The following is a 13,526-nucleotide window of genomic DNA, read 5'->3' on the forward strand; positions in this document are numbered from 1 at the left end:
TATGAGTTTTGTTGAGGGTTCTGAAATCCCTGGAGCAAGCATAAGTCAGAATTTCTTTAACACAAATGTTTCTTAATGGATTTTTTTCATTATATTAATACAATATAACGTATAGATTTTCCTTTAAAAAGGTATAATCATTCTGTTTTCATTAATTTATAAAAATGAATGTATATTATAGTTGTAATGTTATCTATATTACAAAGTCCTGCTGTTTTCTATTGTGCATGTAGTCTGTTATTTTATTAGGTCTATCATTGAGTATATATTGTTTAACTCAATGGTATTATTATTTATTCATCAACACCCCATAAAGGTATTAGCTACGTGGTATTCAAAAACATACATTTTATTTTAAAAATACGTTTCACGTGTATATTTTTTTTAATTTTGAACTATTATGATAACATTTTATAAGAAACATAATATGCTTACCTTGAACATACTTGTTTCATGTTAAAGGAGACATTTTTAATCTTTTGTTATAATATTGTATGTAATATTCAAACTTTTTGGTTTAATGATTAATCTTTATTTTTTTGGTACATTAAATTTTTATCTTATGGGTAAATAAGATTTAGTTGTGTATCACTCAATTTGGTTGTAGAAGTTCTGACCAACGGCCTTTCATTTTGACGAAGCTTATATGAAACATTTAAATTGACTGTTGTTGTTGTTTATGAATAAGTACAAATACAATCCAGAGCATAATGAGTTATCATTATGGATTAGCTGTTTTCGGTTTTTACCTACTACCGTTACAAAAGCCTTAAATTTTATTGTTTTGAGCTGAGTAGATCTTGTATCCTAGACTGGGTTTACGGCGTGTGTGCTTTGCATGTTTGACTGAGAAGAAAGTTTACCATATGGCAGTGTTTTTTTACAACAATGATCTATGGTAATGCTTGTAAACAATGTGATCATGTGTCAAAAATAATTGACCTAGTTGGTCCTCTATGGATTTCCAATAAAGCCTGAAGGAGATAAGAAAGTCGATTTTCTTATGTTCACCTCATATGGCGTGGAAGGAAACGTATTTTTCTGTTTTGATTATTCTAAGTACATAATACTACTGTAACTAGTGTCATTGTGTTTAAAACGTGAACTTTATGGAGTTACATATTATTATGTATTTCTTATTAAACGTTTTCCTGTTCGATAGTATTTCAGCTAGTATATTGTCTTTGTTGATAATTTCCCGTATAAAATGTATATCTATAGCGAGATCTCTGTAATTTATCCGGTGCACACTAGTTGACTCCCATTCCCGGGTAGTCGTCAAAATTATATAGGTATTATAATACTGCATATATATAATATAACTAAACTATATTATTATAGTTGCCTCCGAAATACTATCCAAATTGACTCCGGTGACCTTTATGTTTTATCGCAACATTTTTGGTAAAAATGTACTCTTAAAAGTTGCTAAGTATAATATTTTTTATCTGAGTTGCCTATCCGAATTCCTTCCCAACGATTTCTTTTAAGCTAGATAACACATAATAAGTAATAACGTATAGGTATTAATTTTATTTTTATAGTTTCTCATATATATATATATATATATATACTTGCAATTTGCATAATACCAATTTGTACATTATTTTAGAACAATAGAAATCGTAGTGTGTATTTTGTACGAAATTGCACAATTAAAATAAAATGCAACGCAGATCATATCATCACAGACTAATTAAATCTATAATAAATAAATATCTAAACATCCACAGATAACAACTATGCCGACAGCCGTTATTTTAAAATAACCTACATACTATACAATTTGTTTGAAAGCAGATAATTTTGTTGTTTACCGAACCCATTTTAATACTTAATCATTTTCAATATTTTTAAAAAGGTTATTCAACTGCATTACTTTATTATCGGGAGAAAATGTTGGTTCTTATCGATTATAGTATATATTTTACTAAAGGAAAATTAATCATGATATTATCTAAGAAATGTATAATTTTTACACTGTTAATTGCCAGTTTATAAGCCAGATATATATTATTTCTCATATTAATATCCTTCACACAGTCCGTTTTTTCCCTATATTTTACATCAATTACTCCTTTTTTTAAATAGATTTAGCCTGCGACAATTAAATAAGATTGATCTGTGAAATATACATTGAATACATATGCATTATGTAAATTTATATCCTCGCATAAACCACGGTTATGAATTAGAAGAATTTAATCACGACCATTTTCCCGTTTATTAAATATCCCATTCTGCATATTGTATATCACTACCGTGTGATGGGATCAATTGAATTCAAATTTTCCACCGACCGCCTTGATTGCCTAAAATATACGTATTAACGAATTTTTTTTAAATATCATTCTTGCATTATAATTTTGTTTAACAGTAAACTTTCACTAGGGCATAAATCATATGCTCCTTCGTCATGTATCCTTAATTCATTTTTGATTAATTTACTTATATCTCGTTCCATTAATTGTGAATTAAAATGGTATTATACACGCACATTACAGTTTAGATTTTTGTTTTAATTCAATATTGTTTTTGGTATTTAATCTGTAATAATATTAACGTTTTTGTTTTGAGTTCTGATTTCTTTCACGAATTGGCTTTCTCGTCCGGGTCCCGTTACACTTAGGACAGACGTACGACTGTGAGTCAATCCGTCGGGACTTAGGTTGTCCGCTATTGTCTACTAATATGACTTGTTCCGCCCATGCAATTGGATGTTTTATCATTAATACATTATATGATAATATTAATTTTGTCATTGAACTTAAGTCGTGGGCCGCTTGATTCCTGTCAATAACGTCGAAACTGTTCAATTTCTATTGTTGTTCTGTGGTTAATAGCAAAATGGTGTTATTTCGAGCATTTTTTACTTTATAAAAACGAATCTGATTGTAGTAAAAAACAATAATGCACATGGGTTAGTAATTCGTATAGGGTAATTTTCCTATAGTATAGATTAATTTTGTTTTCTCTGTATTTTAACGAAGATCGAAGTATTGAAAATTGTTGTTTTTTCGTTATTGTTTGTTTAATTGTTAAAATTCATTTTTTTCTATTTTTATATATCTGTTACAACTGTGAATAAGTGTGTAAGTCGAATTTTGGTCAAAATTGACTAAGTACGCTAGGATGTAGTTCGAGGCGTTTAGCACACCTTAAATAAATGTCTACCTCGTTGGACCGACAAGAAAACCTTGAGAGAGATGTGTTATTGGCTAAGTAGAGGGATTTATGGCAGCTGGTCAAAGTTTAAAATCGCTCCCCTGTAAAATCACTGAAATCGACTTACACGCTTATTCACAGTTGTTACAGATATTTGATAATTTGTATCATTATTTATGCCAGGCTAGAATTTTTTTCAAAAAAGGTATTAGGAAACTTGTAATTTCCAGAACTTTTATTTCTCTGGATTTTTAAATATCTGTTCCGAACATAACTGTTAAAATAGAACTATTTGAAAAAGGTGTAATAATAAACTATTACATTATCAAGTTTTAATAATATCAATAATTCACAGTAAACCGTTTTGCGATGGTAATTAGTGTCCCTCAAATAATTTATTCGTTAATTATTATTTAAATTAATTTCGAAACGAGGCGAAACTTCAAGGGTCTGTCATCGTGAATTTCGTTATGGAAATTTATTATTATATTACTGTTATTATATATGACATTTGTCACATGATAATCATTCACTCGGCGCATGGTAGTAGACGTGAATTATGTTTGCTGTACATTTCCTCTTTTAACGTTAGTGTGTAAATTTGCATACTGCTTGCTAAAGTGAAACGATCGCATTTTATTCCCTATACCTGTTTATGGAAAATACTGTTTACCCCATTTAGATTCTTGAACAATGTTTACTTACTCAGATAGTTTAAAGTGTTTATTTAACTCTTCATAGTTAAAAAAAGCCCATTCATTTTTAACTTTGATACTAAACGCTTTTTTTTTTTTCAATAAGACGTATTTCTAAAAAAAATTCTCAATCTATGAAAATATGCGTTTTACAACTATGCTGGAAAGTTAAAAAAAAATATCATAACTCATAATATATTACAAAAAAGTGTTCATTTTTTATACAACCGGAAATTTTCATGATGCCAAATTACTTAACCAATGACTAATATTGTATCTGTTGCAATATACTTTGAATGGTTCATTGACACTCGTTTGTTATTTTTAAGTAAACGTGTTATTGTTGGATACCTACGTTGAATAAATAGGACTTACAGTTATATTTCATTCATTGACTCAGTTGTTCGATGGTTTTAACGTATTGTTATTGCATTTTTCTCAGTGACCCAGTTGTAAAGTGTAAAATGTAAAGTGAAATAAAAGTAGTAAAGTTGTTAAGTAAATAAAGTTGTAAACTGCTAAGTGTACCAACTGTAAATTGTATAAAAATGTTGATCAACTTTAACCTGTTATTGATGACTAAATAAAATTAGTTATTTTAAATTGCTGGAACAATGATATATCGGAACTAATTTAAAGTTAAAAATTGTATTACCGATAGTGTACTCAAAGGAGAGTTATTAATTTAGTATTTAAGTAAAATGTCGTTAAAAATATTGGATTAGTATTTCTTCTTCTCATCACTATCACACAGTCGTGTTCATAATATGGTCTTAAGTGTCCTATTACTTTTGATTTTTTAATATTTTGGTGACATACGCTTGACTGCATACCAGTCTGTTGTTATAATTTATGCATAGATTTTACAGTTGGAAAACGGCAGGTATATAGGGTACATGAGCAGTACAATGATTAATATTATAGGCTTGTCGATTTTATAGTAATTGATTGGCCGTGCAAGTTTTTTCGATGATTAATTTGAAAATGTGTGAGCAAATGGTTGTATAAGGTGTCAATTATAAGTAATAATAAGTACTAAAATTGTTGGAAGATGACCCTTAATTTATTTTCCACCAGGCTCTGGTACTTGTTTTTAACAAAACTATTACTAACATTTTCAATTTGAACGTGGATTTCCATTTTTTCAAACTAACATAGAGTCCCATGTAATGTAATAAAGTCTCGTTCAATTTTCCATAAATTGACTTACTCCCTTATACTGGCTCACCGTCTAATTATGTCGCTCACGGGTAATTTGATTTTTTTTCAATATTGATTTCGGTGTTAGCGTCGTTGTTAAAATAATTGAAAACTTTCTTACTGCGTCATGTATTCCTTATTCCTAAGCCAAACACATTTCACAGCTCTATACTATATTGATGGTAACTTGTACACAGTCCACTGTTTTATAGTATTCGCCGTGTCAGGCGATCGTTTTTTTAAATTTTCTTATCTTCTTATCATAAAAAAAAAACCAAATAATAATGATGTTAGTAGTAATAAGTAATGACTACCTATAATTACAGCTGCTGTTAGATTCCGTTTATTACTCTCCTCCCATAGGATTGCCGAGTATAATACATTTTAAATAACACAAAATTGAAAAGTTACACGCATGCGCCCGGACGATTGGAGGTAGGTAACAATATAGGTAACATTGTTGTTGCAAAGAAGGCACGGCGGCGACGATCGCCAAAAGCTGCGTCGCGTCAGTTATCGCCACCGTGGTGGTTGTTGTTGTTGTTGGTGTGTTAACAAATTGGCGTAGTAGGAGTAAAGGTTCGGAGGACGCAAGCGCGCGCGCCGCCGAGTACGCCCAAAGACGACGACGGAAGTCGCGGCAACAAACAGTGACCGGCAAACATCGAGAAGTCCGTTGGCGTCGACCGCGCGGTTACGTTCGATTACACGCTAGCTACACGTGTTCGTGTCCGTTATGCGGTTGCTATCCGACAGAGATCGACGAATGATGTTCGTTACACCGAATTCGTGATTTGTTACATGTATTTTTTTTTTTTGTATAGAACTACACAAATTTTGATTTACCAAAACTCACGCGCGTACCGTGCGCGTTAAAAATGTTGTCAATTATGTAAATCAAACTCTAGTGCCATTGAATTTTTGCCCAGTAGTCATATTCTGACCGGATCTCGAAAATGGTAAGTGCATATTTCGTATACAATTCATAGGTATTTGTCCGTTTTCTTACTCGCGATATTTATGGAACTCATTCCGTTGATCTAGCGCGCTTTTATCGTTCAATCGTATATGTAACTATTTTGTGGGGAAAAGGTAGGCAAAAGTTGAAAAACACTACTTTCCCACCCCTAAATTGAGAAAAAGCTCCACCAAAACAGTTGTCTTAAAAACTTGACTAAACTAGAAAAATATCATTTTTTTTATTAGGTTTATAAAAAACATAAAAAAATAGTACATTCTCTAAGAAAAAAAAACAGTCGACTATTATATCGACAGGTCGAAATTGTTCGTTAATAGTTACATACCTCCCTATAAAACATTGAGATATTTGTAAAAAAATTATGAAATGCGACATAAACCTTCTTTTGCCTAAATTTTATATGTATAAAGCTCGGAGTTAAGTTTTAAAAATAGTGCTCGGCGGATTAGCGTAGTCTTCCTCTAGTTTAAAGAAGTGTTATTTTGAATTCCCCTTTCCTCCGACCTTGTAGTGTTGAACCTGTGTCCACATGTCAAAAAAGTAATACACTTCCAAATAAGGCATCTTTTATGAATAAATTATTAAGGAAAGTTTAAAAAAATACTTTATTTTAGGTAAAATTATTAAAAATTTAACTAATTGCCAAAAACAAGAATAGAACTTTGTGTTTGGTAACATTGACTGTCTCGACGTCGCTTATTAGGTTTTTTTTGTTCATTCAACTGATACCTTCATCCGCTGTGTAATACAATACTATATTTTTATTTTGTCGTTTCGCAGTTTATCATGTGTTCGAATTAGTATTTTGTTTTTTTTATTTACTATATAAGTTGTTATTTGTTAGGTACTTCAACCTTATCACTTATGGTCGTTAATAATTAGGTGTTCGCTAATCAACACATATTTGTCGTTCAATTATTTTTTTGTAATCTACTTTTTATGTTTTTAAGAAATAATAATAATTATGATAACAAAAAATGCCTGTTATTTAAGTATTAATGGCATTGAAAGACGCAGGTATTATATATACCTGATATACCTTAAACTTAAAAAGTCAATAAAATAAATACTTATATAAATAAAATCAATACTTTATTCGCTTTATTATTACTCGTTTGATTTTAATTGTTTTTGTTAAAGCTATTCGAGCTATACATAAGTTTATTCGAGCTATATTTTTATCTAACCAACCTTAAATATTAAAATAAAGTTTTAGATAAATTCTTAAAGATTCATCGTTGAAACTTTATTGTTTAAAGTAATAATTGAATACGGTTGCTACCGCGTATGGGTACCGGAAAATAAGTATACATAAATAATCGTTATTATGGAAATTTCTATGTCTTTTGTTTTTTGTTTTTAATGCTAAGCAATAATTCTCCGTCGAATCACGAACGTCGTTGCCACAGCAAGGTCTCTCCTCTAGGATCCCCCTAAAAACAAAAAAAAGAAATAAATGTCAAGTCTCATCATTATCAGCCTTGTTGGGCTCTCAAGTATATTAACTTTTTCCCCTTCGGATCGAAGTACCCGTCACGTGAATGCAATATTTGTTAGTTACCCTCGTGGCCGTACGTAAACTATATTCCCCCAATCGGATTCGATATTCTATAAATAGGAAGTAATGTGCGTGATTAGTGCCCACAGTTGCGGTTAATTAATTAATTTACGTGGCCCTATGGGTTTTTAACAATGTAAAATAACTAATTTGAACAAGCAACTCTTCTGCGCTTGGATGGGAAAATAATTATCAAAAAAGAGAGCCAGCCAGCTGGTCCAATGTCGTCACATACGATCAGCGTGAAATATTTTCCAGTAAAGCCATTTCCTTTTGAGCTCGTTCAAATAATTACTATGCATGTATAGTTTTGTATTTGTGACGCAGCCGTAGCTAAAGATTCTCAAACTAAACGTAGGTAATTATACATATATATAGTATGTATATGTACTTGCCTGTAAATTATTCCGTGACACAAACGTTTAGCATTTGTGACAATAAAGATTTCAAAGAAAATGTGTGATGTTTAATGATCTCTTTGGAGCGTGTGTTCCAAACACATTAGGAATTTACAAAAAGACCGAGTTAAAAGTTTTCTTGTGCGCGCACATATAGGAATTCTTTAATAAATGGTAAATCGTGTTATAATGTTAGGTATATAAACTAACTTTTCTGGTATCCAACAGCTAACAAATCGCCGCCGTGGTAGAACAATGACACAACTGCAACAATTGAAATTTTACAGGAGAACCAAAAAACCAAATTATTTTTCACTAAAATGTTAATAATTCACGAATGCACAATTAATTATTACAACTACAGTTACGTCGTTTTTCTACCTAATGCGTTCGCTATATCTAAACACATTGAAGCATTTAGTATATTTTACCAAATTTTGCAGTTGTGTCATTCTTCTAGAGGGGCGGCGAAATGTTTTCCTAATATTTTTAACATGTTGTCAAAACTGGTTTTATACCCCACAGCAATGATATGTTAAAACATTTTTTTATTTCACTGGAAATAATAATAAATATTATTATTATTGTTATTATTATATTAATAATAATTATCTCAATATTAAATCATATTACATATTATATTATATTTTCACACAATATCAAATATTACCTACATAACTTTTTCAATAACATTTCTTAAGTATATTGTATATTGATTATTCTTCAAAATGTTGTTATGTTAGACAATTTGTTTGTTTTTTTATCATTTAAAACGTTCAAAATCTAATTAGTCAATTGTTGTTTGTTAATGCGTTTTTTAGTTAATATACTTCCTTTGCATACGATATAAAAAACATAATTTTCCTTCAACAACGATAATTGACAAAAAAATATGTATATCGGCGCCGTGGTTGTGTATTTCACCGTGTCTACTTATTTGTTTTAAACTCCTAGTCGTTTTTGAATATAATTCTAATTTATTTTTCCAATAGCATAATTGACATATGCGTTATTAAGTCTCTATTTTGAAAAATTATTCACCAAGGACTATCGACAGATGGAACGAACGTCTTTTTAGAAGACTAGGATTTAACCAATATTTATAATATACGAATTAACTCTGCCATTGTGTTGCGGCGGCGTTACGAAATCTTGTATTACCATAAAACACTTTCGGCGTCTAACCGTGTGCTAGATAGTATTCATTTGTTCAAACAAATCGAGTGCTGGAAATTTTAGCTTTCGCATTCTCTGGGACACGTGTTTTCCATGAAATATACCACAAGGAGGCTTAGCTCTTGGTCGTTCAAGGAGATTAACCCTTTGGTGTGCGTTTGGCGTGCATTCCAGACGAGAACCGCCGTATATTACCGTGACATCTCTTCGGCCAAGTTTCACTGATCACGACTGGTGTGCATTTGGAACGATTTACTATTTTATTATAATCCAAACGCCGCGAGCGTCTATTAATTTGACTTTTTCATTTTCAAGAAAATATTGTCTTAAAACGATTACGCGTGTATTATTTTACGGACGCGAATAGGATATTTTTATTTTCATGAAGAACACGGAACCATAATTGGTTAGACGCGTTTGGAAACGATACGCACGAAGTACCTACCGCGCGTTCATATGTATTAAAGTAGTAGGTAATTCTCCATTAGTAACCACTGACCATGATACTCACTGGTGTACGAGTTAAATTACAAATTTAATTCCGCTGAAGTATGATAATAATAATAATAATAAAAAGAATAATACAAGAATTGCATAACGATTTCGCGATTTATTACTCCGATTAAAAAGGAAAACACAATAATAATTGTAAGAATTTTGAGTTATGTGCTGTAGCTTTTATTTAGATGTCGAGTTTTCAAAACAAACTAATCGCATTAAGGCGGTATCACAGCTACGTCGTCTGTCGTGACGTGCGATTTAAGAAGTGGGCGTGGCCACTTAAGGTTACTAATGGTATCTGTTTAATACCAATTTGGTAATTATCGATCGTGGTTACCTAATCAGTGAATGCCATAGAGTACTCGCGAAATAAATTTAAATTTGATAAAATAATTACTTATAAATTTACCGTATACGGCCCATCAATGACAAACAGGCATTTAATGCAGATAGTTATAGTAATAAGTATGTTCAAATTGATAGTTGATAAAAAATCAATTGACCGCGGTTACCATACTTTAACCACCTATACTACACGATACAAAAGTTGAGCTCAGCTCAACTCTAGCAATAACCCGGTAGGTCATGGTTACTTAATGATACCGTGATTACAACGGCCAATCAGAAGACGATATAAGGCACACGACACGACAGACGGCGTAGCTGTGATACCGCCTTTACACTTGATTGATTGGTAAATAACACTTAACCGGATTTCAGTGTTAATATTGTATTAAGCTATTCATAGTTTAATAGTATTGTGACTTTTGATGTTATTTTTTTGCTATCCTATAATATTTATATACCTAGTAGTAATTCGTGTACACTACACTGTATGTCTATAGAAACACTTATGGAGCTTTATTGTTACCCGATAATCGTCAACCTGGTATTTTCGTTTAATTTTGTTTATTCAAGAAATTCTGAAATGAGCTCTATAGATTATGGTTTTGCGAAGTAGCATTAAACTGCGCCTGCTCGTAATGTCCGGTTTTTGGCGCGACCACGTTCGGTGATGTAATTCGGCGGAGGAACGAATAGTAGGAGTCTATCTATTTTAGGTTTGGTCGAGTGCGTGGGCGCTTTTGTGTGTGTGTGGCGTTTAGGCGTTTCGCCTGGATTCGGATTAAAACGTTTAAAAGTCACACGTGTCCACGCCCATGGTTTTCATTTCCTCGGCACGTTACATGTATTTATTATGTATATATTCTATAATTCTGCACCGTTTACTCTGGACGGCTCCCGTTAAGGAATTAGCAGAGCAACAGTCGTTGGAAAGAAAAGAAAAGGAAGGAACGGCCTCGTAAACGTTATTCTCATGTATCGCACGACGATCAACCGCCGTGTGGTCGGCGCTCGAATCCGCCGCCACCGTTCTTTCTATTGTCTTCGCACACCAAAACGACCGCTAAAGAGATACATTACACGGGATCGTATCAATGGCATCGTATGTCAAATAAACGACTGCTTTCGCTTAGGTCTCATCATCGCAATAATATTATGTACCTAACTGTACTTGGCTACTGTCGCGACAAACATCCAGTAAGAACGAGTACAACGGGCACTCAAATTTTCCCTCATCTATCTTTTTTTTTTTAAAAGTATTTATAAATTTTAGCAAAATGCATAAAATAAAAATTAAAATAAAGAGTAAACTTAAACACTCTATAGATGACTCTACTTCACAATTTGTTTTTGGTTCATGTTTACAACTACCATGTTACAAAATATTTGTTAAATATTACCTTGCAAAATTAAAATGGGTAAATTTCAGTCCTCCCCTAATATTACCAAAGGTTTGGTCAAATCTCAGACTTTGAGACTAAAACGCTCACGAGATTTTAGGATAGGTAATGATGAAAAACACGTTATGCTTGATAATTAGTTGGAAACGTCGTACGTATGTATGACATCAATACATCATGTATAGAATGAAAGCGCACTTGTAAGACACTCTCACCAAGTTCTGTTAAGAAAGCGTCAAAAATGTGTTTATCAAGCAAATGTTTGTATATGTGTATTTTCAAATCGATAATACTTGAGTGTTGTGATGAAAGTGGATTCTGAAAATTGGTTATAGAAATATTTCACCTACGTGTAATATTTATATTCAAATATATTGATTGCTTAATGTTCATTTATAGCAAGCCGATGATTTGTATAATAGAACACCTACGCGATGAAGTATAAATTACAAGATGTTTTTTTTTTAGTGGGTTGGCGGTATAGCAATAATTCTATGGCGTTAAGACACGAGTATAAGTCATCATAACTTCATGTTTACGATAAGCATGGTTTAAGCACAAACATACAAATAATATCTAGATGGTATTTTTAAAATTCATACTCTCATCGGTAAAATGTCAACCCAGAATTCGTAATTTTAACTTTTACTTTTATTTCCTTTTGATCAAACACCATAGAATATTAGACGATAGTAGACGTACTTGTCGAATATGTTTAAAACGGTTGTTAGTACCTAAGTATAGTAAAAAATAGAAAAATGTGTGTACCGGCAAACCGGTTTTGCGATTATCATTCACTTTTTTAAAACAATAGACAATCTACATTAATTATTTTTATTGCATAATATCATCATTATATACAAAAATACGATTGTTTGCGTGCCGTGCGGAATCTATGCATTATTTTATACTTGCCTATTGTTGCTTGAGCTTTCGTTTGAACGATATCTACACAGTTTTAGCTTCGATGCGAAACTGAGAAGATATTGATTTTATATAATTATGTGTTTTTAATAAAAAATAAACTCATACGTCTGATATGAAAGTAAAAAGTTAGTTTAATGGGTGCAAAATTGATGATCGCAACCGTGCAGATAGCAAAAATAATTCGGTAGGGTTTTTTGTTGGAACTGGTATATATTTTATGTTTCCCCCCTAGTTGAGAACTATAGCCAGCAGTTGAATACAAAGTACATTTTCTCGTGCACTTAATATATTTATTTTATACATAAAATTGTCTTAACAGCGAAAACATCGATGTGTACCTATCGCTCTACATAAAACACAAATACCGTCTGTTAACTTAAGTGTGATTAAAATTTCAATAAAAAGGAAAGTGGTTTTTTGAAGTTAAAAAAAAATCACCCTCGTGCGCTTCGAAGAACCCATACACGATTTTTTATACAATTAAGCAGCTGATTTATTGTACTGGACGTTTCGACCGCAGAGTTCATGTAACGTGAGTTTTAACTCTCGTTTACCTATTAATATTGATATAGATTTCGCACACGATGCCATTTATTTCTTTTTGCTCGTGAAGCTGTGTTTTTTATTACACGATAAACTGCGAAATTCTCAAGTCTGAATTTAGTATCCTTTATACGTGGTTCGTGGCCAATATCGTTATTTTGTTGTAGTTTGTACCATTTAGATTACAATGATATACCTATATACATTATACACTCCACATAGTCATATGGAGTGGAGTCACACGGATTATTGCACGGCGTATAATATTATCTGTGGCGAGATAGCTCGCACAATGATTTAAGTACCCTAGTGGTCGGAAACTATTGCCTGGGAGAGAAAACGTCGGCCAAGACGAGACGCGTGCGTTTCCGACGACACAGAGTTGGCATGGTGCTGGTCTAGCATTGTAATAATAATAAACGAGAATTAAAAAAATAATGAAACAGACACAAGATGCTATGATTGTGATTCAGTTGGAAAGCCTAGAAAATTATACATATTTTGTCCATGGGTTATTAAAATAGCGTATCGAGTGAATAGAGCGTACCACGGTATCGCCTGTCGAACATACGAAATGTATGTAAATCTTTTGGATAGTCTGTACATAAAGAACCCTTCGGGTGATAACCCAATGTCATC

The 13,526-nt window shown here is 32.1% G+C and overlaps 1 protein-coding gene across 2 annotated transcripts in view; it reads left to right on the plus strand.

The window, feature by feature from the left end:
- The window catches only part of LOC126836230 (uncharacterized), a 100,623-nt gene that overhangs the window by 5,014 nt on the left and 82,083 nt on the right, over positions 1 to 13,526 (plus strand). The window contains exon 1 of one of the 2 annotated variants that reach the window (XM_050569453.1): positions 5,614 to 6,019. The exons of the other annotated variant lie outside the window; for it this stretch is intronic. Coding sequence (XP_050425410.1) covers positions 6,017 to 6,019 — 3 coding nt within the window. The 5' untranslated portion in view covers positions 5,614 to 6,016. Of the gene's footprint in view, positions 1 to 5,613; positions 6,020 to 13,526 lie in introns of those variants that run through there. 2 annotated transcript variants of the gene reach the window in all.

The sequence above is a fragment of the Adelges cooleyi genome, unplaced genomic scaffold (genome assembly GCF_023614345.1).
Source record: "Adelges cooleyi isolate 19-005CV unplaced genomic scaffold, UGA_ACOO_1.1 ACOO_flye_CR_arks_rails_tigmint_CR_PRNA_23, whole genome shotgun sequence".
Lineage (NCBI taxonomy): Eukaryota > Metazoa > Arthropoda > Insecta > Hemiptera > Adelgidae > Adelges > Adelges cooleyi.